The 27,517-nt window shown below is 40.2% G+C and overlaps 1 protein-coding gene across 3 annotated transcripts; it reads right to left on the reverse strand.

Moving 5' to 3' along the window:
* Positions 1 to 144: 144 nt before the first annotated feature.
* LOC133134852 (cytokine-dependent hematopoietic cell linker) lies at positions 145 to 26,965 on the reverse strand. Of its 3 annotated transcripts, none has more exons than XM_061251354.1 (19): positions 26,787 to 26,965; positions 15,256 to 15,318; positions 14,539 to 14,591; positions 14,256 to 14,296; positions 10,786 to 10,930; positions 8,616 to 8,668; positions 8,002 to 8,047; positions 6,409 to 6,465; positions 5,640 to 5,674; positions 5,378 to 5,397; positions 3,923 to 4,021; positions 3,534 to 3,552; positions 3,338 to 3,362; positions 2,840 to 2,915; positions 2,646 to 2,677; positions 1,488 to 1,588; positions 988 to 1,065; positions 625 to 780; positions 145 to 379 (listed from the first exon to the last, which is right to left on the reverse strand). In XM_061251354.1, exons 1-19 carry the CDS (start codon positions 26,843 to 26,845, stop codon positions 233 to 235), a joined length of 1,305 nt encoding a protein of 434 aa, XP_061107338.1. In that variant the 5' UTR covers positions 26,846 to 26,965; the 3' UTR covers positions 145 to 232. The 3 variants fall into 3 exon arrangements, with proteins under 3 accessions (XP_061107338.1, XP_061107337.1, XP_061107339.1); XM_061251353.1 differs by having other exon boundaries at positions 2,840 to 2,918; XM_061251355.1 differs by lacking the exon at positions 26,787 to 26,965 and adding an exon at positions 19,497 to 19,606 and having other exon boundaries at positions 2,840 to 2,918.
* Between the last annotated feature and the right edge of the window lie 552 nt (positions 26,966 to 27,517).

The raw sequence follows: 27,517 nt of genomic DNA on the forward strand, positions 1-27,517 counted from the left end.
CAAAAACAATCAATAACTTAATAGCAAATATATATATATGTGTAGTTACACTAAATTTAATTGAAATTAGTTACAAATTAAGTTCTCTAAAGTCAAGACAGCTTTGTGGTCCCCTGGTGTCACGCTTGAATGAAAGGACGTATACCATTTTAGATATATTTATTAACTGACATAAATAACATTATATTTATAAGCACTGTTTGAGTTATTTGTAAGCTGCATACATCCCATGTCACTGGCCTAATATTTTATTGACTTCATCCTTTGTAAGCGGGCTTGTGAGTGTGCATTTCCTCTGCACTGACTGGTCCTTTCCGTCTATCAGGACAATTGGAAATATCATGTGGAACTTGATGATTGCATCTACAGAATCAAACATCTGTTAAAAATAAAAATATTCCATTAATGTTAAGGTCTTCTTCAACTGGTCACATAAAAAAGTTAAATTCCAAAAAAAAAAAAAAGGTTAATTCAATAACATTTTACTTTGTAGAGTCAAATTAAACGTTTTTAATAGCCAGAATTTGTAACAATTTTAAGGTGACCCAATGTTTCATTTTTCCAGTGTATCATTTTAGCAGGGATTGTAATAAATAATAAATCACAGAACGTGTCTATACTTACGTCATTTGTTCGTAATCCAGTTCCCAGGGCATACTTGCGAGCACTCTTTATAAAGCGAATTTTAATGTTGAAAACTCTCCTTTGAAAAAGCAATGACAGAACAAAGGGTTCCTCCACACAGCTCTTGGAGTGATCTCGCACTAAAAATGCCCCATCCTGTTCAAATGAAAACAATAATAATTATATGATTTCGAAAGCTATGAAAGGTATGCTCAACTTTAAAATAATTTACATATTTATAATCAGCCTTCAGATAAGTTGATACACAACAGTATTGTGCAATGACCAGTGTATGCTACATTCTCAAAAGCAATAGACATGAATGTGTATAGAAACAGGATGTAATGGATTGGTGTGCGTTACCGTGTTCATCAGGTGCAATGCATGCTCAGCATCTGCTCTCTCACACGCACCAACATACCAGCTCTGATCACTGGATGACTGGAAAAAGAAAAGTCTTTAAACATCCTCTTTCAGTATTAAGGGTGGAAGCTAAACTGGTGTGGGCTTGGTTATTTATCAGATGGGAGACTTGGAAGGGAACTAGGTTACTCATGGAAGAGGCGTTGACAAGCCAGTTGGGGATAATCTTTTTGAACAAGAAGGTGTTCAGATTTTCTTTTCAGCTGTGTTTCCAGGAACTGACATTGAATGAATAATTAAAAAGATACCATGGAGATTTCTGTACAAATTTCATGGAATGAATGGAATTTCAAATCGGGTCCCAACATGACCGAACCGAAAAGGCAGGAACCCTCAGCTCTGTATGTAAATGGAGTGAGATTTGAGTGAGCTCTTGCTTGTCGGCCCTACACAGCAGTGCGGCGGTGTGGGTGTGCCATTTCAGAGCGAGAGGCATTCACCTGCACTGGCCTGGGTTTGGCTCGATGTCCGTAAGTCTTCATGTCTCCCCTAGTCTGCGGCCATTCATGGTGCTGCTGCCTCACCTTCTGTACGTCCGTCGCTGAAAAATACCATGCTGATGTGAAAGGTGGGGCCTTCTAGTCACGATAGAAAAATGCCATGCTGATTTGAAAGGTGGGGCCTTCTAGTCACGATAGGGCTTCTTCTTCATCCTCACCCCCCACCACCAAAAGGTTTAACCCTCCTATTATGTTTGGGGTCAGTTTGACCCCACTCAGTGTTTGACATCTCTTAAAAACTAGGTAAGCCTTTTTTATATTGTATGATTTTTCTCATTTTCTAATTTGGTGGGATTAAATAGTAAAAATGCAACAAGCATAATTCTATGCAAAGTCCTGTACCAACTTGGAATACAAATGTGTTGTGCAGTGTTATTTTGACCCTCTGTAACTGTATAAAATGTAAGAAAATAGACGATAATTTGTATTTAAAAAAAAAATCCGATTTCTTTGTGAATGATTCTGGTGGCACTTTCCTATACAGGTGCCCAACTTTCACTTACCGTTCCTGACAGATTTATGGGTAAAAGGCTAGTAATTCGTGAGACAATGAGAAGGCGACACACTGAAAATATTTATATTACAATATTTTTTGTGTTTTTCAACTGTCAATTTGACCCCACATGTAAAATCTGAACATAATAGGAGGGTTAAAGAGGAGCAAAAGCATTCGCATTTGTGGCTGTCTGCTCTGAAATGGCTAAATCGGGACCACGGGTCTGCAGTGAAGAAAGTGGACGTTTGTTTTTCAACCACAAACTGACTGAAGCCAAATCCTGTGATTGGGCAAAACTAATAACTTAGGGTCTTAGAGATGAGCTGGTTGGCTGGTAGCTGCCGACTACCTATAAGGAACTGATAGTAGTTAGATAGTAGGTAGTTAGATAGTAGGTCTTTTCAGTGGCAGTTTGTTAAAATGTATGTATTTTTTGGTAATACTCATACTCCTCACAATCTGTCTGTGAGCTCACTGAAAGTGAGTCATCTATCAAGAGGCAACCAACAGTTAAAATCTTACCAAAGGTGAAAAGCAAACACACAAACCACAGCCACAGTCACATCAACAAGTGCGTCTGTTCTTTAACATCTTGTTCTTACCAGGCAAACAATCCAGTTTGCTCCCTAATGACCTAAAAGATGGTAGAATAGTATTAGTATTAATGGCATTATAAAGGCATTTTGAACATAAAAGACCACACACAAGCGCTCAAAAATGCACACACACACATAGATGCACAATCACACACGTACACTTAGATTTAGCAAGCCATATGTGCACTGAACTACTTTACCGTGACTCCCTGCATTCTGTGAATTCAAGGTCTTGAGAGAAGGCAGTTTGCAATGGCCGTTCCTCTCTTCTCGTAACTGCTGAAAAAGGTCTGTTTTAATAGTTGTGCAGCATTCTGTGGTGCAAATGTTTCAGCAATTTGTATTTAATAAGTATTAAGCACAGCACAGGAAAATAGTGATCAATTATCATATAATCTCAAAGTGTGGCCTGTAGCGTAGTGGTTAAGGTACATGACTGGGTCACGCAAGGTCGGTGGTTCGATCCCCGGTGTAGCTACAATATGATCCGCACAGCCTTGGAGCCCTTGAGCAAGGGCAAAGGCCTTAACCCTGCATTGCTCCAGGGGAGAATTGTCTCCTGCTCTGGCTAATCAACTGTACATTGCTCTGAATAAGAGCGTCTGCTAAATGCTATTAATGTAATGTAATGTAATCTTATGAATATGCCTTCAATTTCATGCATACTTTCATTGCTCCACATGCCAGCCATAACTTACCAAATACGGGACTACTACTCACTACCTGGAAGGAAACAGAGCAAAATGTTATGTTGACATTTCAACATGTGGCTGCACATAGCTTGTAATATTTTCTTAAGCACACACAAAAGGGAACACTTTGTACAGTCGCCTTAGTACTACGACCAAGTTTCCTCAGGGATTGATAATGATCCAGATCTTGTTTTTAACTTACGATTTGATGGCGTCGTGTCCTATGGGAGAAAAACAAAAGATCATGAACAAAATTAGTAAAAACACAGGCTTGTTTGTTATTTTATAAATCGGTCATATATTTGCAGCATTTGCAAAATATTGTAGTCAAGTAATTTCTTCTGAAAAAGCATGTCCGTGAAATACAAGACTAAGGAAATGGTTATATTTATACAGCTCACATTGGTAATAATAATAATAATAATAATAGCAACAACAATATAATAATACTAATAATAATAATATTAATTTATATGGGTCTGGGAGTGTGATTCTTTAGAGGATACAGGAAGAGATTTCATAATTATGCTGTTATGTGTCACTCTGTAGGTTCATGTGAGAACATGTGCCATTGTCGGAGGCAGGGCTTACTCTGTTTTGGGGTGCCTGTCAGCATGTGTGGCTCTCCTGGGTTTGGGGGACCCTTGAACGGGAGACGGAACTCTTAGCTCCTTGTCGACTCGTTTAGGTCTGCGGTAGAATGTTGTGTACATTACATTACATTATTGGCATTTGGCAGATGCTCTTATCCAGAGCGACGTACAGTTGATTAGACTAAGCAGGAGACAATCCTCCCCTGGAGGGATTAATGGCCTTGAAGGGAGCACATCTCAATTTGTGTATGAATTGCAATGGAGGAGCAATATGATTATTGATACTTCAATTGTCAAATTCAAGGAATAAACACATTTCATACACTGCTTACATCTATAGGCACAATAGTGAGATAAATAATATGGGTTATTGTAATACATTGTAAGACATTATCCACCAGTCACATAGTTTCGTTCTTTGTAGGTAGGCATAAATTCTATTCTGTTTTCAAGGAAATATTTAGAAAAAGGCGAGTTTGCGGGAAGGAAGCAGGGTGACTGTGGACCACGCCTACAGGTTAAGTTGGCACATACCTGGACTAGGGAGGGAGGGAGGGAGAGGGAGAGAGAGAGAGAGAGAGAGAGAGAGCTATGTTCTTGGATTAGGCTACAGCTGAAAAGCTACAGTTTGCTTTTATTTGTTATTTTTGGCAGAACCTGCGATGGGTAAGGCCGAAGTGAATAAGACTCACTTGTATCAAAGTGATGGTAAGAGCAAAGGCCAAATGAAATTGCGAAAAATAATTATCACACCACCTTATCTGTTTCAGCACGTATGACTGCCACAGGTACTGGCTCACTTGTCCTTATTGATGATGTGCCTGCAGAACTAATTCTGAAGCGTACAGACAGATCTGCTCAAGTTCATGCAAAAGAGTATGTCTACTTTTTGCTGTAATTTCTACATGTTGAAATAAAAAAGCTGAGAATCTGCCCTTTAATCATGTGTGAAATGTTTGATTAGAAATCTAAAATTGTGGAGTACACAGTCAACTCGAGGAAAAATTTGCATTTGTTCCTAACGTTATGGATGGCACTGTAGGTTTAACTCCTCTTAAGAGGCAGTCTCTCAGAACCAAATAATACAAATATTGGAATCTGAAAATGGTGATATTAAGTGTATCAGGTACGTTTCCACGATGACAATGTTTTTTTTCTTTTTGTTCTTTGGAAGTTAGACCTGAAAATGTGATCTTGTATTTGCAGTGTAAGTGCACTTGTGCTTACAGTTTGCAAGTATGTCAAGTATGTGATCTCCAGGGTCATTGTCGACTTGCAAACCAGCCAGTGGGACAAACGGTAAAATGTTAATTTAACTCTTGAGTTTTATGAATAAGTAAGGATCAAATGCATTCTATCAGTGCAGAAATGACTCCATCTGAGTTGATCTAACACTGATTATCACTGTGCAGAGTAGCATAACCCATGCTCCTGAAGGCCCAGACAAAATTACCTTGGAGACGGTTGTATTTCCTGAAAAAGAAAAAATAATTCTCTTCATAAGGGAAATGAAATTTGAGAAGCTGTGAATGTAGAATATTTAGATGATTATCAGATTTACATTACAGGCATGTAATTAGAGTGCCTCTAATTCAGAGCGATGTACAACAAAGTGCATGACCAGGGACAAGTGCTCTGGTTTACAATGTAGCGTGGACTGCTTGTGTTTGAAGGCGAAGAATTTGTTTATCTCAGATAATCTGTTCTCACTGTACCTGAATCCCAGAATTCACCAGATGTTTTCTGTCACCTGTGTGAAAGAAAAATATTTTTTTGAAATAATAATTAATCCTTAGAATATAGTGTGACACCCACACACGCCCATACTCACAAGACACGATGAGACATGAATGTGTTTTTGTGGAGATCAAAAGATAGCTTATGATAGCTTGCCTCATAGCTACATGTAGCTAACATGACTCCCGACTGTATTCTTTGGCAGGCAGAGCTTGGCATAACAAGGGGGAAGTGTGTCTATCCATACAGGCTCACAATAAGCAGACTCTCCAATACAGCACTGCTAAATACTGTCGGTGTCTGGTGAATCAATCAACAACATTAATGTGTTTGTGAGCAAAACAATTAGGAATTACAATCAGTGTTCATGATTTGCATTTAATTGAACTATAGCAAAGCTGTACCTTACAGAGAAATGTTGCTACAATTACCCCCCAAAAAATAGTTAAAACTACTTTGTGAAAAAATGATCGTTATCATGTTCCCAAGACATGACGGACGTGTGAACAATGGTTTCTTTGTACAGAAGGGTAGTGCACATTGCACACATTAAACAGCTCATTGAGATGAACCGGTGAAGTTTGGCTGTATGCAAATTGTTTCTTACTGCTTTTGTACACTACACAATGATTCATGAGATTTACATGAGTCATTCTGAGTCGGTGTGAGGTAAACTTTTACAGCAGAATAGATAAAGAGGAATAAAAAACTGTACAAAGCAAGATCGAAAGAAGAGGTTCACATCACCACTGGTTGGGGAGTTTTGTTTTATTCCTGGCTTCAAGCTCCTGTTCACACTTGGTCCTTGGACAAAGACATGCACGCACACACACACACACACACACACAAACACAAGCATACAAAAACACACACAAACACAAACACAGTTTATTACTCAGAGCCTTGCAATCTGGAAGTGTAAGCATGCCATGTTTCTGACGTTGTATGGGTGTTTCCTACCGCAACTGTGTAATTAGAAATAGTCCTAGGAAATCGGTGGTTTATATATTGGTCTGCAAACGAGTCACAATTGAGCAAATGTTTCCTTGGTAAATCTGGGCCAGGGTGATCTTCCATGTCAAAAGTAGTTTATATAACAATGCTCCCATTCAGCAGAGGGAATATTGTAGACAGTATACACTGATAAAAATGTAAACTATGTTGTTGCCCTCAATATTGCCCAATCAGACAAGCAAATAACAAGTAAGAAGAATCAAATCAAATGTCCACCAAAAATATCTGTAGTTGAAGTCCATCTTGACTGAAAGCCCCTCACAGAACAGTGGAAGCATTTCAAATGAACAAAATAACAAACACATTCCCATGCATATCCTGAAATTACTGGAATGAAAGGGAATGGAACTACTGACAAGTCTACACGTGCAGCGGGGGAATAGAAACCGGATTTTTCCGGTTCTTAAATCATATTGCCGCACAGAAGTGAACTAAATATCGACAGTGTTGTTGACTTTAAATGTTATATCTGTTGTGTCAGAGGGAGTAGGAGTGTCAGCCCTCTAGCTTGCTATTAATTTGGCAGAGATCTCAAACTATTAGTGCTGTTATCAAGCCCTTTTAACTGAATGCTTGAGGAAGGAAAGGCCAGAAAGTATTTTTTTGGCAGAGTGGATCCAGTTCAATGGGTCCCCAGAAAAAGGCTTTATATCCTGATCATTTTTTATTCCTCATGATGTTTTTTTGTGAACCCCTTATACAAGGACATTTGTAGCTTATGACTTATATTATACAGGATGATATTCAGCACATTACCTTACATGTTATTTGGCTGACACATTTATCCAAAGCGACTTACAGTTGATTAGGCGAAGCAGGGAACAATCCCTCCTGAAGCAATGTGGGGTTAAGGGCCTTGGTCAACTGCCCAACTGCTGTGCGGATCTTATTGTCGCTTTGGGCTCAGGCGGTAAGAGCAGTCGTCTGACAGTTGAAGGGCTGCCGGTTTCAGGGTGTGGCAAAGTGTGAGCAAGATACTTAATCCCTAAATGCTCCGGACGAGCTGGTTGGTGCCTTGCATGGCAGCCAATCGCCGTTGGTGAGAATCAATTGTACAGCGCTTTGGATAAATGCTAACCATTTACCATTTGCCATTTATCGTGGCTACACCGGGGATTGAACATCCAGGCATCCAGGCTACAGTAATGCATTAAAATCCAAGGCAGCCCTGCAAGCTACAAGTGCAGTTCCTAAACCACTGATCAGTAGCTGTAAGAATGCTTAACAACTTAATTTTGCACATGACTCAACATTTGCTTTTGAAAGCTTAGGGACTGAAACCAAGTTCTAAATGTAAGTGGATACATAATATTTGTTGTGAATTACCTTGGGTGTTTCTTTTTGGGAGTCTGGGCGGGGTGTTTGGGCTCCTCTACAAACAGTAATAATAATACATGTTACACTGAGAACCGACACTACACAATACTAACAGATTAAGAACAGACACAACAAACTACTGACAGTCTGATAACTGACACGACACAGTACTAACAGACTAAGGACAGACACAACAAACTACTGACAGTGATAACTGACACTACACACTACTGGCAGTCTGATAACTGACACTACACGCTACTGACAGACTCAGAACTAACAATACACACTACTGAAAGTCTGAGGAGGACACAGGACACTACCGACAGACTGGGGACAAAACACTACTGATGGACTGAGAACAAACACTACCACTACTCACAGACTGAGAACTAACACTCCACACTACTGATGGGCTGAGAACAAACACTACCACTACTCACAGACTGAGAACTAACACTACCACTACCCACAGACTGAGAACTAACACTCCACACTACTGAGAGACTGAGAATTAACACTACACACAACTAACCACTAACGGACTGAGAATAGAAACTTCAGACTACTGACAGTTATTATTACTAGCATTATCTTTAATTGGTGTTTTGAACAATACTTACTCTCAAAGGTGAAGCAGGCGACTCTGGAACTGCAGACCTAAAGATGCACCTATCTGTAAAAGGGAAACATTGGGAAATTATTATTATTATTATTATTATTATTATTATTATTATTATTATTATACTAAATCAGTGGTTCCCAGACCCCTGTGAATGCTGGTTTTCATTTCAAACTCAAATGCAATCCCAGAACCGTTAACAAGCTGTTTTTGTACTTTTTCTGTTGAGGGATAATTTTTTCCTCTTGAGCCAATGTTTGTATTGTGCTATATTACAAGCAATTGCATCAAAATAGGTTATTTTTTAATCGAAAGATAGACTGAGGTTAATCAATAGGCTCCTAATTAGGTTGCGGAACACATGTTTAATTGTTTTAATAATTTTTTTCTTTAATATATCAACACAATGCAGTTTTGGCTCATTATCATTTGCTTTGTTTTTTTTTTATTCTGTATTGCTGTATCTGCCAGGTGGTTATTTTTAGTGGCCAGGTGTCCACAATTTCATCAAATTTCATCAGTTAAATATAAGTAGCTTTTTTATGTGATTACTTGCTTATTAATCCAATAAGCACACTATGAACATAGCTATTTCTGACATAATGTGGCTTTAGTGGGTAAATAATCCCTCAAAACATTTATAGCGCATAAGAAAACCGAACAGCTTGTTAAAGTTATGGGATTGCAATTGTGGTTGTAATGAAAACCAGCATACACAGGGGTGGCCCCATGTAGTACTGTGCTAAATCTAATATATCTTTGTGTGTGAAAATATCATCCAGCAGAGGGCGGTAGAGACATACTGCTTTCTATTTCCCAGAGAATCTCTTCAGTATAATTGATATTTAGAGATTGGGTCATTTAAGGCAAGTCTCGTAAGCCTACAGACTTTTTCCACCTGGGGTGCTTCAGCTTTTAATGCATTATACAAATGTAATCTGATTTCATAGTTTCCTCTAGAAGCGACACCTTTATTCCCTTCCATTCCCTTTCACCTTCATATTTGGCATAGTCAAATTATAAATATTGTATTTTTCCACTACAAGTGGGAATTGTATCAGTGCAAATTGGACATACGGCAGAGGAGGTTAATTGTAATAAATAGTGTGAGCAAAACAGATTCGGTTCAATATTCATAATGAAGGATGAGGTTACAGTCCAGGATATTATCTATAATGAGAGTAGTGCAGTGGGTAGCATAGTGGCCTGGATTCTAAGAACATGTGACTCACAAATAAGTGTCTTTTTTGTCTCACAGTAAAATAATCATCAAAATGAGCTGAAGAAACACTATTTGTGAAATAAATGGAAACACTTTTACAGTTCCATAAGTACTATGTATTTACCAGGTAAATACATGGTAAGAATAGCCATAATTAAGTCATTATCACTCGTAAAATAGGCAATAGGCAAATACTGAAAAACTAAAACTAAAATATTTAGAACCGCCTCATCTATATATATATATATATATATATATATATATATATATATATATATATATAGATATATATATATATATATATATTCAAGTAGCTACCTTGTTGTTATCAAAGGTTTAAATTGGTTATAGCCAAGTTGATTAGAGGTTAATTATGTATTTAATTATGTACTTTCTTGGAATTAAGGCAGCACTTTTCTAGAAATGAGCTTATAATAAATGTTTTTTTTAACTGACACTATTTATCCAAACCAGCTTACAGTTGATGAAGCAGGCTAAGCAGGGGACAATCTCCTGGAGGAATGTGGTGTTAAGGGCCTTGCTAAAGGGCCCAAGAGCTGTGCGGATCTTATCATGGCTACAACAGGGCTTGAATCACCAACCTTCCAGGTCCCAGTCATGTACCTTAGCCACTAGGCAACAGGCAGCCCTTACTTTTCTTTTCTTTCATAGCTATGGTTGCATATAGTTGAGATAATAGTTATTTCATAGCTATGGTTGCACACATTTTATAATGGTTAATTTAATTTTCATTAATAATAATAATGCTACTACTACTACAACTACTACTACTACTACTAATAATAATAATAATGATAGTAACAATAACTATAATAATAGCTGTTATGTTTGAGCATCATTCAATATAATTGGATAAAGTGAACTGTGTTGGTTTCTACAATAACACCATCTGCTAAGCAAACTAATGATGTAATGTAATGAGCTTAACCAGCATAGTCTGCATCAGACATCAACGGTTTTGATGGCAGGATCTGGACAGAGTGAATCTCTTCCTCCACACAGTGGTACTCCTGGTCCATGTCATCATGGATACAGCCTCTGCGTTCCATCTTCCTCGCCCTCAGGTGCTGCTCCTGTTTGTTAAATGGATCAGAGAACACTTATCAAGAACCTCATATTTGGAGAGCTGATCTAGGATCAGTTTTACTTTTTGGCTTATAATGGGTTAACGTGGGATATGCACCAGGGAAACAGGATGCTGGATCAGCCCTCTCACTCTTGATAAATAACAACAGTCCCATGCCTGTGCTGTAACTGTTAATTTATTAATGCATCTACGACTGAACTTTAGAAATTGAAACACCTCGAATTGGTAGATATAATAGCTAGTCAGGTCCATAAATATTGGGACATCGACACAATTCTCATCTTTTTGGCTCTATACACCACCACAATGGATTTGAAATGAAACGACTTTCAGCTTTAATTTGAGGGTATTTACATCCAAATCAGGTGAACAGTGTAGGAATTACAACAGTTTCTATATGTGCCTCCCACTTTTTAAGGGACCAAAAGTAATGGGACAATTGGCTGCTCAGCTGTTCCATGGCCAGGTGTGTGTTATTCCCTCATTATCTCATTTACAAGGAGCAGATAAAAGGTCTAGAGTTCATCAACTGTTTGGAACATTCTTAAAAAGAAAGAACGCACCGGTGAGCTCAGCAACACCAAAAGACCCGGAAGACCACGGAAAACAACTGTGGTGGATGACAGAAGAATTCTTTCCCTGGTGAAGAAAAACCCCTTCACAGTTGGCCAGATCAAGAACACTCTCCAGGGGGTAGGTGTATGTGTGTCAAAGTCGACAATCAAGAGAAGACTTCACCAGAGTGAATACAGAGGGTGAACCAATGGTGTAAACCATTGGTGAGCCTCAAAAACAGGAAGACCAGATTAGAGTTTGCCAAACAACATCTAAAAAAGCCTTTACAGTTCTGGAACAACATCCTATGGACAGATGAGACAAAGATCAACTTGTACCAGAATGATGGGAAGAGAAGAGTATGGAGAAGGAAAGGAACTGCTCATGATCCAAAACATACCACCTCATCAGTGAAGCGTGGTGGTAGTGTCATGGCATGGGCATGTATGGCTGCCAATGGAACTGGTTCCCTTGTATTTATTGATGATGTGACTGCTGACAAAAGCAACAGGATGAATTCTGAAGTGTTTCGGGCAATATTAAGGCAAAGAAGTGGAATGTTATGCAATGGCCAAGTCAATCACCTGACCTGAATCCAGCATTTCACTTGCTGAAGACAAAACTGAAGGAAAAATGCCCCAAGAACAAGCAGGAACTGAAGACAGTTGCAGTAGAGGACTGGTAGAGCATCACCAGGGATGAAACCCAGCGTCTGGTGATGTCTATGCGTTCCAGACTTCAGGCTGTAATTGACTGCAAAGGATTTGCAACCAAGTATTAAAAAGTGAAAGTTTGATTTATGATTGTTAGTTTGTCCCATTACTTTTGATCCCTTAAAAAGTGGGAGGCACATGTACAAACTGTTGTAATTCCTGCACCGTTCACCTGATTTGGATGTAAATACCCTCAAATTAAAATCAAATTAAAGTCTGCAGTTAAAGCACATCTTGTTCGTTTCATTTCAAATCCATTGTGGTGGTGTATAGAGCCAAAAAGATGAGAATTGTGTCGATGTCCCAATATTTATGGACCTGACTGTATATAGTTGCTGTTTTCCACCACGGTCAGCACACAGAGCCACCAGCAAAATGGCTCACAGCCAGCCACCCCACGCACACACACGCACAAGGACACACACAGACAGACACATGGACACAGGCACGTACACGCACACAAATACACACGCACACATATGGACACGCACATGCATGGACACACAGACACACACATGGACATGCAAGCACACACAGCCACACAAATACACACACACTCACAGATAAGCAAACATGCACACACACACATGCACATAAACGTGCACGCACACACACATATACTCAATCACAAAAAGTGCCCTAGATGTGGCCCAAACTAAAAATTCTAAAGATAAATTCAGATTTCACAATGTATTTCCGTAGAGATACAGAGGCTTCAGAAAGTATTCAGACCGCTTCACTTTCTGTGTTCTTTTATTGGGTTGTTTACTTAATTTTAAAAAGATAAAATTGATCATTTTGACACAGTGACAACATGAAAACATGCTTTTACAAAGTTTAGCAAATTTATTCAAAATACAAAACTAAATCTCTCATTTACATAAGTATTCAGACCTCTTGCTGCGGCACTCCAAATTGTGGTCAGATGCATCCTGTTTGCTGGCCGACATGTTCAATCTCAGGCTTAACACAATCCTGGATACTCTCTCATTTTTACAGTAGATAAACAAAGTTCCTAGATGGGGCTGTTGACTCATTGTGTGTTTGTATGTTCTTAGGGTTTATGTGGTTTCTTTTCGGATTGAATCACCAAACAAAGCAAGCAAGGTCAAAGGACAGGAAAATGCACAATCTTCTCAGCCATGTTGGTGGGCCTGTTTTTTATCGGTTTGCCCAATAAGCAAGCACGCCAGTTTAAATTAGTATCGCCATGAGCCTCTAGCAGTGGATTATTTTTTGCTTTACTGCATCTAATGTGACAAGCACCTCAGATGAAGATAAATAAATAAACATAAAAAACAACAAAAAATCTCTGGTTAAACCGAAACCGAAAATTCAATGCTCTCTCACAAAGTCAAGATGGTTTTGTTGAGTGAATTGCCGCATCATACAGTAACATGAAAATATAAGCATGTGAAGTGTGAAAAGGTTACGTATGCGGTTTTTGTTGAATTATTTTGGCACAGTTTTTCAGAGGCATAAATGCTGTTTAGTTGTTTCATCGCATTCTCCAGCATGACCGGAGAAGACCCACACCATGCGGGCTGCAGCAAAAATGTGTGGTGCAGAGGAAATATGAACCAGGTGCCAAAAAACAGAGCGCAGCTTAACCCGGTGCTACTCAACTTCACGCCCAGCGGGCCGCAGTGTCTGCAGGTATTTGCTCCTACCGTGTGCTACACCACCTGATCTCACTGCACTATTGCATCCACCTTTTTTTGGCGGTCAGTTGCAGTGGCTTACAGAAAAGAACCAACATCGGATAATCATGGCCTCAAAGACCACGGTAAGACCTCAAAGACATTCCGTGTTAAACTATATATACATAGCTCAGCAAATCTATAATTTGTATTAAAGTTATGGGTTGGCATAAGTTATATTTACTTAAATTCAGTGTTTATAAATGTACTTCTACTCACTGGTCTGCGAATGTTAGCCAGGTTTGCCTCTGTTTCCGGGGATGTACTGATCTTCTCTTTCACTGTAAGTCACTGAATAAAAGCACCTGCTAAAATAAACATAATGTAACGTAAAATTACTCACCATTACAGGTGGAAGATCATAGCTGTTCCCTCTTTGTGCTCCTTGAAAGAAAAATGCAAACATTAAGAAGACAGCAGACAATAGCACAGCACAGGCCATCCTTGAAGTATGATATTAATTTCACCTCGACACCTTCTGTGAATTTTCTGCACATTTTCTGTGATTTCTGGATAAATTCTCTCAGTTCTGCTTTTATCTAAGGTCCCTGCTTGTATGTTAAATAGTCTGTGTATGTATGACCACAACTGTACTGAGGTACTTGGCTAAAACAATACACATATACCTTTCGTCTGTAAAGAAGTTTCCGGACAGGAAGAGAGAGCGGCCGCTCTGTTTCTGATGAAAGATAAAAAGGTCCTGTTGACATACATTTTAATCATCCACATCAACTGTGCATATTGTTCAGCTTTCCACAATCAACCACCCACAAACACACTCCCCCACCACATGTATGTGCATTTACACACACGCACACACACACACACACACACACACACACATATATCCATGTTATAATGTTCTATTTTCATACATTATATATTGTTTTATTTAACGTTTGTCTGTTAAGGTTTTTGGATCTCCATTTATAAACAAAAACAATAAAAGAAAATACAGTATCTGTTTGTTAAAACAATATAGTAGCAAAGAAATTGTAAAAACTGGGTTGACAAATCATTAGGCTAGCTGAAACAGCTGTGGAAAAATTGTAAGTGAATGAGAACCCTTACTTTGTCTTAATACCAGTGTAAAAAAAAGTAGTTTTTTTAATCTTTCAACCTCAATTCTTTTGCAAACCATTAGCTGCAGATGCAAAGCAGAGATGGCAAAAAGTAATATATATCAGATATCAGTAATTAGTTAATTAGCTCAGTCAACCCTAATCAAATGAGACCTTGGCTCATAGCGTTATTAATATCTTAAATTAATATAACCAGGCAGACGGATGAACAGGCGGTGAAATCAGTCGCTGTTGGTGCAGCGTGAGAGACGGTAAACCCACCTGCTTTGGCGAGGTGGAGGGCTGATCCCAACTTCAGCCAATGTCATATTCTCCACCAATCGACTTCTCAGCAAAACAAAACAATGGAAAAGGTAAGAAAAGGACAAATTACAAAAAAGGTACCCTTACAAGTCCTCATGCAGTGGAGCCCACGCAATAGCTTCCAAAGCCCAACTACCTGTCCAGTGATTATCTAACAGGCCACAGCTACTGCGACTACAATGTATCACAGCTGTGGCCATACCTATGGTGGACAGCACCTAAAGGTGCCTTCATGGCACCTGTGCTATTCCAGTGTGTGGACAGGGCCCCACAGTCTGGTATTGAATCCAGATTGTACCAGTGCAGACTTTGGCTGGCAGCCCCGCAGGGCAACACATAATTGATTGTAGCACTGTCCTGGGTGGGTGGGATTCAATTGGCTGGGATGACCAGGGCTTATCACTGAGCATTGACCCCTGCTGGTTAGTCAGGTGCCTGGTTATTTAACCTGCACATGGAGATTCCCTCTATACCAGGGGTGTCAAACTCCTGTCCTGGAGGGCCGCAGCAGCCAATGAAGGCTTTGAGAACAAGGTGAGTGGACTCTTTAGCCAATGAAAGACTCTGAAATGTATCTCTCGTGCTGAAACACACCCAAAACCGGCAGACACTGTGGCCCTCCAGGACTGGAGTTTGACACCCCAGCTCTATACCTTTTGTGTACCGACACTCAAGTAGTGGACTGCAGTGTGAAAAGCACAGGACAGGTTTCAGAGTAGAGCTTGTGCTCATATCTGGGTACTCTTGAACAGAAAGAGGACAGTAAGAAAATGGCTAAACTTTCCAAACTGCGAGGAAAAACCAGCACAAACGTATTGTACTGTCATGTCATACTGTAATGTGTTTCAGAGATGTTCCGATGGCCTAAACAGGGATAGTCAATAACAAGAATGTAATGTGTAAAGGTTCATTAAGTCCTGGAGCTTTATTGTGGAATGGTTGAAAGTTGGGTCCACAGTCTGCAAGGTTTGCAGCTGATTGAGTTTTCTGGTCACGCGCGGTCTCGGCAGCCAAACTGGCGCTTCCTGTATAGTCCCAACAATGTATAATGAACTCTAATCGCTTCTGACATATAATTAATTACGTGAGGAAAAGAAGACAGCAGCTCTGCTGTTTGCCCTCCCCCCCGCCAACCTTTAAACATTAGCCTTCAGGGAGAATAAACATTCAAAGTGGGTATAAGAAGAAGAAAGCTCTTGGCTCGTAGCTATAACCGTCACACAATGAATGTGTTATGCAAATGTTTCACAATTGGAGCACTGGAGCCAGATAAGGTGCAAAATATGGCTGTGATGTTAGACTTGTTTATCCAGTGAAAACCTTTAATAAATCATTAATGCTCAACCAACCATGCAAGCATATGCCAAACAACCAAAAAGCTGATCAATCTACTAAACAAACAAGTAGCCAAGAGGCCAATCTACTAAACCAGCAGTTTCCAAACTTGGTCTTGGGGGACCACTGTGCATCCTGATTTTCGTTCCAACCACAATTGCGATCCCAGAATTTTAAGAGGCTGTTATTTTTTTGTTGTCGTTTTTTCTTAATTGCTTTATATATTGAGAGGGATTATTTATCCTCTTAAAGGGGCTTTTCACCCAAAAATGAAATTAAAGTATGTTTTCCCTCTGTCCATCCAGATAGTTTTGCTGAGATGTGACAAATTTAGATTGTGATAGATTTGACAACTTTTGTAGACACAGTTCGGTGTGATATAATGGACCTCCATGGACCTCTTTTTTCTGGCAATGAATCTGCTGAAAATATACATTAAAAAAACTCTTTTCAGATATACTGTCACAGTTACATTGGTCAGAAATGCACAATTTAATTGAGAACGATTTCTTCTACAAGGAATTTATATCCGCACAAGCGGAAGTTTCCGCCCAAGCACACCAGCATTCTGAGACAACTGTCAACTGTTTTGATCAGTGTTTTAGCAATTTGTGCCAAGACAATATAGGAACTCCTTTAGCTCTCAGTGTCAGACTATGAAGAAGACATGGACACTTTGCCCAAGACTACTGCTGTGCTTCAGTGGAAAACCTTTTGACAGAATCGCTGCCCTTGTTCGGAGAAGGGCTCCCTCGTATAAACCTCATATGATACTTCACTGGAGGGCTCGCTTCGTTGGAGGGAAGTAAAGAAGGGAGCATTTTACTTTGAATTGGAACACAGCCCTAGTACTGAAGGGCCAGTCTTTCTGCTGGTTTTTGTTACAACCAATTATCTTAGTTTTAGTTTCCTGAGAGCTCTATAAACTACTGTATTTCGGTCCACTCCAGTAGTTAAGCTCTTTAGGTCTGTAGTTGTAGTTGTTGCGAATACGAATGTCAGATCAAGGTATGACTGAGTCTATTAAATATGTAAAAGTATCCACAAAATGGATTGACCCTTGCTGTGCCCCCCGATGTCCCGTTTACAGTGTTTTTCATTAGAAAACTTTCGATGCCAATATGTTCCTACATTTCACGCTTTACTGTATGTAATTTGATATTATTTTTGTCAGTTATGTCCAGATCCCGCAGCATGTTCTACTTGCAATGCCATCTGACAACTTTGTTTGTAAACTGCCCTCAACACAGAGTCAGCCACATCCGTGTGTGCCACATCGCTCACTATAACTGTGGCATGTGTCTGCATGACGTGCAGGATATTTCCGGTACACCCGAAAGCCTCGACTGGCTCTTTCTTCTACAGAGCTACCGCCAGCATTTCCTCTCTTGTCATCATCTCATCACAAAAACTATCAACAGGCTAAATGTAGGGTCCTGCCACAGCAGGGTATTTCAGAACATCCTGTGGTTGAAAACGGCACCTCCAGTCAGTCGCTAACAAGGCTACGATACTGAGGGTGGAATCATTCAAAATGGAGGAGCTTCTGCATTAAGCAACCCCAGCTTGGAAAACAGCACCTCCGCACTGCCCTTAGAACCATGAGAACCTCTATAATTACAGCACCATTAAAAAGTTTGGAGTCACCCTGTCTTTTTCTGCTTTTTCTGCTTTCATATTTCATTCTCTCTATTTGCAATTATTCATATTCATTATAATTCATATGTGGTCAAAGCACAGAGCTGTTATTAAAGGGCATTTGTATACATTTTAGTTTCACCATGTAGTAATTACAGTCGTTTCTATATGTAGCCCCAGAGTCTGTGTATCTTATTTTCATTAGATACAACAAGAATTGTTTCTCCTGAATATTTTTTCCATTGAGTTCAACAGGAAAATTTGTCAGGATATACAATTCTTGTAATATCTACTGCATATCTGGCAGCAGCACGATGGTTTCGGGCTGGTACCTTGGACCTTTGATGACTTAAAGCCAGTTATCCAACAAATGTTCAATACTGTATCTGCATAATTTACAGCTGAATCTAGACCCACCCCCCAATTCCCATTGAGATCCATTCAAATCCAAAGAGTTTTAGTATCAATTATAGGACAATCTGATGATGTTGATAGGTGACAGACATCAGGAAGACATGGCAGGCAAAGGAGAGGCAACCAAATGCAAAACATGACTCTTTTATTTGACATTATGTTAATTTGTCTCAAGCTGTTGCTGTCTGAGGATAGCTGCAAGGAGAGGGATATTGAGACAGAGAGATAGGGCGAGGGTGACAGGCGGGGGGAAGTGCAAACACTTTTTTTCCCGATAAAAAGTGTTGTATAGTTTAGTAAGCAAAATGCAGCATTTTACACCTCACAAGACCCATAATATCATTTAGCTGTCATGTGTCATTTTGGAGTCTCCAAATTGACAGCCGAGACATAAATTATGAAAAACATATTTTCCTCAAATTTGGTGTTGTGACTTGGCTCCATTGTGTTTCTAAGTGCTCAAGCCACAGCTACAATAATCTGTATCCAGTCAAATACAGAAAATCTTTTCAGTGAAAAAACAAACTTCCACTTTCCCTGTGTTTGAGCTTCTGTAACTTGTTTCAGTAATATTGGAATAATGACTCTTGGCAAACAAACCCCAAGGGATTACCTTTCAGAGAAGGCCAGGATTATGCCTGTAGTCAAAGGGGGTGAAGACAAGGGGCAATACTTAAAAGAAAGGCTGTACTGCAGGTATTACTACAAGCTAAGCCCCCCCTCCCCCCCCCTCCAAAAAAAGTCAAGTCATCCATCACAAAGCATATCAGCAACAAAAATAATCTTCGCTCGGTTGATACGAAAGCTCTTACCTTACAGGAAAACTCAAGCCATTGAGTCAGCGGTATCAAATAATGCCTATATCACCTCTACCAGGTCGGGGTGTTGGGGGACAGGGGACAGCAAGGGGGCGGGGTAGACGGTAGCAGAATATGAAAGAAGTGTGCATGAGGTCTGTGCAGGGCATTGATGTGCAAGGTCAGCCACTCCCCTGCGGTTTCCTCAGTTATGGTGTAGCTTCACTTCCTCCCAGAGATTGTCATCTGTCCTCTCAGATGAGCTGAGGAGGGCCTGTCTGCCATTCTGTCACCTCATCCCGAGCTTTCCTTATCGGCCAGAATCAAACACCCCCCTTCCCAAATCTGCCCCGGAGATAAGGTCCGATTTCAAGATCTGGGGAGCGATCCGGACACAGAGAAAGAGAGGAAGGGAGATAAAGGAGGTGGGCTGTGTGTGAGTGTGTGTGCGTGCATGCGTGCATTTGTGTGTGCGTGTGTGTGTGCGTGCATGCGTGCGTCTGTGTGTGTGTGTGTGTGTGGGTGTGCGAGTGAGTGTATACGGTTCATCCTACATGCAGGACAACGAAAGGGCCAGTCTAACATTTAGCACTTAGCATTTAACGCTGAGAGTTCAGTGCTTTGCATTGCTATTTGAGCCACGTCCCATTCAGCCAGCCAGAAGGGTGACTTCACCAAAGCACTAACAGGGTGGCTACTGAGTTAGCGGATGATCTGAGTTAGCGGTGGACTGTCTTGCTCAAAGTATCCGAGAGACAGAAGAAAAGAGCAAAGAACAGACCTGAAAAGTCCCACAAAAAATAGTGCTGAAGGGGGTGGGTAGATGGTAACATTATTTCAGCAGCTCAGGCATTACATTTTAAAGTGCCACTGAAATGAGGTGATTCCGTCTGGTATGTGCCGGCTGTATGGGAACCAGGTTTTCCGTAGCCAACCCTAGTCCACACTGGTTAAAAGGTACTCTGAAGTGTATTCTGATTTTACACTGATTCTTTTCTGCTGTGTCTGTGTGCAGAAGGCCCAAATGCTACTCCGCCAGGTGACGTGAGAAACCAGAGATAAGAGCGTGTGATTATTCAGCAGTGTGAATAATTAAAGGCGGGCAGATAGAGATCAGTAAATGTTGGGGGGCATCAGCTTCTAAGGGGGGCGAGTTCGGTGGGGGGTTAGGGGGGTTGGAGGTGGGCTAGAAGCAACACCATTTATCTGCACTGGGAAAGCCAGACTGTGAGTGCTGAATGGTGTCTCGGACTGTTCAATATTCCTGGGTCGAAATAAACAACTGAGGCTATGCTAAGAAAAAGACACACACATGCACCCACATACACAAACACATGGACACACATACACACAAACACACATGCTTACACACACACACAATACATACACACTTCTGCACACAAAACGGGATCTTGCAGGAATACACATGCAAATGCATGCACACACTCACTGACATATACAAACTTACTGTATTCTTACACATATAATGTACATACGCACATACACACAGAACAGGCTCACACACAAATACCTCCATACACAAACACACACAAACCCACACACACACGCACCCACATAGGTACTGTGTCTACCCATGCCCTACAGAGAACGCAGAGATTCTGTTGGATTAATGCAGAGGAAATCATACTGGAAAATGTACAGTATCATATCACCAAATGGCATTATCACCTTGCTGATCAAGCACCACTAAAATCATTGCCTAATGCTTGCCCTCTGGGATAATATTGCGAAGCCACCCTGTAGTGTGATGCATTTTCCTCTTTCACACACAAAACAATGTTAGAGTGTGTATGTGTGTGTGTGTGTGTATGTGTGTACGTGGCAGCGGGTCTGCGTGTGCTTAGTAGGTCACTTTATTAGGTACAGCTATCGAGTACTGGGTAGGACCTGATATTACATTACATTACACTACATTACATTAATGGCATTTCGCAGAGCGAAGTACAACAAAGTGCAAAGTGCATACCCATAACCAGGGATAAGTGTGCTGAAAGACCCAAGAGGGAAGTGCAATTTCGACTGCTTCCAGCACAACAAAGATAAGATATTCACAGTAATATCGCAACATGCAACTGTATGATTTAACTTACCTAGCTTACCTAGCCAAACAGAACTAGCAAAGGTGTCATCCTAATACACAAGTAAATAAGGTAAAGATGATCTTTTGGAGGTAAACTGGGGCTGACCCCTTAACAGCTTGGAAGGCTAGCACTAATGTTTTGAATTTGATGCGAGCCATGACAGGCAGCCAGTGGAGGGAAGTAAGCAGGGGGGTGCAAGGGATACTTTTAATGAAAAAAGTTATCAAGCACCTAAATAACCCCTGTGAAATAGTAACGTTTAAGGACGCAATTACATTTTTCACAGGAGTGATTTGGGTGTTTGATAACTTTTTTTCATTACATAAATTAAATATTCATGAAAAAAAGTTTTTTGTGTTTACTTTTTTATGGCACTGTATGACATGGCGTTGACATGATACTCAATTGGTATTAAGGTTACTTGGTTATAAAGATCATGAGTTATAAGATTAATTGGTAAAAATGTTGCAGTTTGAGATTCGCCAGACTAGACATACTTCAGTGGTCCAGTGAAGCCTCATCCTCCTGTGCTTAGCTGGCATTCATGGAACCCACCGTCTTCTTCTGCTGCTATAGCCAATTTCGATGGATTGTATGTACATGCATCCTTTTGGTCCCACACTGGGCTGTTATACTGCAAGTGTATTCTTAAAAGTACAAGATTGATTTAATTATGTAAAGCATGGCAAAGCATATATAATATATATAAAGCATATATAATTAACTATCACCTGACATGTATCATGTTAAATGTCTAACTGCCAAGTTAAAGTGGGAATGATATTTTAGACATATTCCCAATGGCATTTCCCTAGCAATGTTTACTTTCATCAAGTTAGTGGACGACCCGCCATATTCCCACCCAGTATACAAATGTGTGCATGGAAACCATGCATCCTATGGAAGGACTCTTGCAAGTGCGGCGTTCAGAAGTTGTGCACTTTCGGTAGTGACACAGGAGAGTTTGAGTGGCATACACAAAGAGGAGGAGGAGTTGTCTTTGCTTGCGGTAACTTTGCATTACATTACATTACATTACATTATTGGCATTTGGCAGACGCTCTTATCCAGAGTGACGTACAATTCATTAGACTAAGCAGGAGACAATCCTCCCCTGGAGCAATGCACGGTTAAGGGCCTAGCTCAGGGGCCCAACGGCTGTGTGGATCTTATTGTGGCTACACTGGGGATTGAACCACCGACCTTACGTGTCCCAGTCATTCACCTTAACCACTACGCTGCAGGCCGCCCACTACAGCAATGTGTGGGTGGGCTAAATCCACCAAAACCAAGTTAATGTTCTGGGATTTTCTTTTAAGGAAGTGAAATAGGTGATGTGAAATGATGTGGTTCAGAAGATAGTGGTTTCAGTTTCATGGGTGGCTACCGAATTCTCAGAAAAATAACACAGCTATTGGCATACATTACATTTACATTACATTACATTACATTATTGGCATTTGGCAGACGCTCTTATCCAGAGCGACGTACAACAAAGTGCATACCCATAACCAGGGATAAGTTCGCTGAAAGACCCTAGAGGTAAGTACAATTTCAACTGCTACCTGTACAACAAAGATAAGGACAAGGGCCATTTTTTTTTTTTTTTTTTGAACAAACAAACAAACAAGAGCAAAAGTGACCAAAGTTAACTATCCAAACACTGCTTACCTAGCCAACTAAAAATACCGATACACAAAGCAAGTCACAGAGACAACAATTAAGGTTCACAGGGAGGTAGGGAGGGATGGGGAGAGGTGCTGCTTGAAGAGGTGCGTCTTCAGCTTGCGCTTGAAGGTGGGGAGAGATTCTATAGTTCTGACCTCAACGGGGAGTTCGTTCCACCACCGTGGAGCCAGAACAGACAGTAGTCGTGAGCGTGAGGTGGAGGTTCTGAGAGGGGGAGGTGCCAAGCGGCCTGTGGAGGCTGAACGAAGAGGTCTGGCAGGGGTGTAGGATCTGATGATTTTTTGCAGATAAGCTGGGGAAGACCCTTTAACTGCTTGGAAGGCTAGCACCAATGTTTTGAATTTGATGCGAGCCATTACATTACATTATTGGCACTTGGCAGACGCTCTTATCCAGAGCGACGTACAACAAAGTGCATACCCATAACCAGGGCTAAGTGCGCTGAAAGACCCTAGAGGGAAGTACAATTTCAATTGCTACCCGTACAACAAAGATAAGGACCAGGGCCTATTTTTTTTTTTCTTTTAACAACAAATAAACAAACAACAAAGCAAAAGTGACCAAACTTAACTATCCAAATACTGCTTACCTAGCCAACTAAAAATACCGAAACACTACGTAAATCACAAAGACAACAATTAAGGATCACAGGGAGGTAGGGAAGTAGGCATAAGCTTCATAACGTATGTTCTTTATTAATGATTCAATGGAATCAAGTCTTATATTTTTCGTATTAAAAAATATATAATTGTCCTGCTGGGCAATCAACTTATGACCAAGTCTCAGCTTCCTAGATTTTCTGTCTAAATTTCCAGGTACTTTGTTGAATCACTGTGCCGTTGATCTTAAATAGTGCCCCACGACCACTGGCACCAAAACATCTCTAACGCATCAATGACCCACCTCCATATTTTACAGTAGTTAGGTCCTTCTCCTTGTATGCATCTCTCTTTTGCTGCCAAATATGTTGATGGTTGTGCACTGTATTAAATAAACATGACATCCAAATCGTTTTTTGGTATGAGGGTGCCATTTTCTAGTTCTTTTTGAAACATGGTAACCCCCCAATGCAATTTCTATAAATCTTAAAATGTGATCCTTGGGTTCATTATGGCCTCCCTCACCATCTTCCTCACAGTCCATGGGGACAAGGTGTACTTGTGTCTTGTTCCTGGCAAGCTTGCAACCATTCCATATGTTTTTATTATTGTATTATTGCACTTACAGTGCTAAGTGGTATGTTTATCCGTTTATATCTTTTTTTACCAGACTTGCGACAGTCAATGACTATCTGTCTCTTCGGAATTAACAGTTTGGCTTTTCCCATGCTGATGGATGACAAGGGGATCTTGTATGCTACCTCATTTTATCTTATCTGAAACCTTATTTTTATACTATAGTGAAACAGGAAGTGATAGAATAACACAATACAGTTCCCTTAGATTAAATAAATTACATTTTATTGCCAATTTAACCCTCGTGCGGCGGACATATTTCTGTTACTCAGGACCTTTTCGCGGGTCTGGTGGACCCATACCATTATTGGGGTCTTAAAACAATACAGTCATAACAATTTATGTAAAAATACTTCACAGATGTTGACCTTATCTTAATTACAAGCAATATAGACCATAACATATAGCATATATGGTTAATATGTGCCATTTACCCCTGCTAAATCACATTCATTAGTATTAGTTTTTTGTGATGAAATGTGATTTTGGTCAAACAAATCAATAATAATCAAAACTGGGAGGAATAAATCATGTTTTTCTTCAACAAATATAAAGGAGAGAAGGCTGTCTTCAATATTGGTGTTTATTGATTTAAATAAAATTGAAATTAGGATACAGAACACAAATTTAACAATGAACACATGCCCACAATAAGGTGGAAAACAGCAAAGCTTTCTGGGGCCCAGCCACAAGGAGGGGGCAACTGCAGTCCAATCATAAAAAAATGGAGGGCCCTTTCACTGAACTTTAGTTCAGAGACCCAGTCATTACTCAAACGGCCCTGATTGAACACAATATCTACACACCAAACGAGGGGCACAGTCTGACAGTGTGGATCTAAATCTAAATCTAATAATCTAAAGGAGAAAGTACACACGCACGCAGGCAAGCATGCATGCATGCATGCATGCACGCACACACACACACACACACACACACACAATAGTCCAAGATAGGAGGAAGACCAGGTGAAGGTACACAGCAAACCTTATACTTATAAAACATATAAACCTCATACTTATAACCTTCGGGTCCAGACCCGAATAGCCTGTATGTAATGTAAATGTGTAGGGGGGTGCACAGTGTGTACTCAATGAAAATGAGTTAATTTACATGTTCTTCACAGAAAATGAGCCAAGGGTTATGAGTCAAAGGTTGAAAAAAATATTTGTTGTATTATTTTTATTTTAGTAAACATTGAAAACGGGTCCCACAGACCCGAACCTCTTTAGAGGGTTAACTTTGTTGGTTTTAATTACAATAATTGTTGCCAATAATTTTAACATCTATGGTTTTCAGAAGAAAAAAAAAGTTTATTTAATAAAAAATATTGAAACATTAAATGTATTGAACTAAAAGTATATAGTTTCCCATATGTTTGAAGATAACCCATAGATCATTATCCGTTTTATATATTACATGCACTGCTTTCTTCATGTCTATTAAGGGTGCCAAAAATTCTGGAGTTGACTGTATATGTAAAGATACTAAAATTGTAAGCTGTGCAAGGTTTGATTAAAGACAGAAATGTGGAAACCCAAATGGAATGTCGCTTCTGTGTTTCAGTTTGGGATCCTGTTTCACTGTAGCTCAATGCAGGGAGAAAAATCTAATTTATCTAATTATAATTCAGTGTAAAGCTCCACTACTGTTTATCAAAAACATTGGAAAGTTCTTTATTAATGGCTTTTAAATGAATGTCTGACAATATAACCCTGCGGTGCCAGAGATCTATGCAGATTGTGGTGGTGCCAAAACAGACCATCAACAGGGTCAGATTCTGCGAGACAACTTTCACTGTGTCCACAGCTCTTTAAAACTTTCAAAGCGCAGTTATAGACTTCTATTTTTATTATTATTTTTCAAAAATATCTCAGGAGGCTCATAACAACCCCAAACTACAGCCGTGTCCAGCTGAACTGCTTCTCGGAGAAAGCGCAGCTCATGCGGATCAAAAGAAAGAAAACAATTGCAACACAAATGTCCGTCCAGAGTAGCCACACATTCCCCACAAAACATTAATGCGGCAGTTGAGTATAATCAAATTTATTTTGTCCCCCTCAGACCATCGATACGGATTGTCATTTTGTCACTTCTAATTTGTCACCAGACACTTGACCTTTCGGTCCCGACATGGACAAAAAACCAGATGCACGTTACGTCATTAATTTAGCTGTTTTTAGCATGGATATACTGCTTTTATAGCTTACAGTCTCCCCTGTAAAATCTGTGTGGAGAGCAGCGAGAGAGGGCGGCCGAGGATAGATTCTTAACCCTACCTGGGGACCGGCCTGTCTCTGCACCTCTGGATCTCCGCACACACCCTGTGTCTCTCCATCCCCGAAGCAGTGGCTCAGACCTGCAGCTGGCAGCTACGTGGCGCTCTGCTCTCCCCTCAGCTTCTAGAGAACTGGTCACCCGCGAGACAGAGCCTCATTGTTATCCAGCGTCGCCACGGCCCCCGTGGAGGAAGTTTTTCTATTTGAAGGACGGCGAGAGAAGAACAGAAAGTGAGCCAACTTCCTAATACGAACAGGGGCCGGTTTTATAAACCGAAAAAAAATGTTGGTGAAGGTGAGAATTTTTGGGGGGTTTTGTCCACCAAGTTATTAATAGGGGACGTAGACAGTCAGGCGAAGCTATATGAGGCAGACGCAGATGCAGAAGTTGAACCTGTTGTCTGATTGAACCTGCTGCTTGTATTCATGAACGAGTCTGAAAAAAGGTACACCCCATTTTAGGTCATTGTGAAACTTTGCTACTTTCATAAACAAATTTCCAGTGCCTGTATCAAATATCTATCTATAAACTCAGAAAGAAAGAGTATCTGAGAGTTGTAAGATCAGGAAAAGAACCAGATGCAGACTTAAGGTAAGTACAGTGGAGCACACCTGTCCAAACTGCATTGGAAAACACACTTAGTGCTTCTGCATACCGTGCGCCAAAGATGACCCATTAATCAGGGAACTGCCTGACAAGATGGTCCAAATCAATAGCTAGATAAATAGCC

This window comes from Conger conger, chromosome 8 (genome assembly GCF_963514075.1).
Source record: "Conger conger chromosome 8, fConCon1.1, whole genome shotgun sequence".
NCBI classification, from domain to species: Eukaryota; Metazoa; Chordata; class Actinopteri; order Anguilliformes; family Congridae; genus Conger; species Conger conger.

Coding starts and splice junctions, on each gene's coding strand:
- LOC133134852 (XM_061251353.1), bottom strand. CDS start 26,845: ATGGAGAGACACAGGGTGTGTGCGGAGATCCAGAGGTGCAGAGACAGG. Junction 8,669..10,785: donor GTCTGATGCAGACTATGCTG/GTTAAGCTCATT, acceptor TCCCTTTTACAG/ATAGGTGCATCTTTAGGTCT. Junction 1,066..1,487: donor CCAAACCCAGGCCAGTGCAG/GTGAATGCCTCT, acceptor TTCTTTTTCCAG/TCATCCAGTGATCAGAGCTG.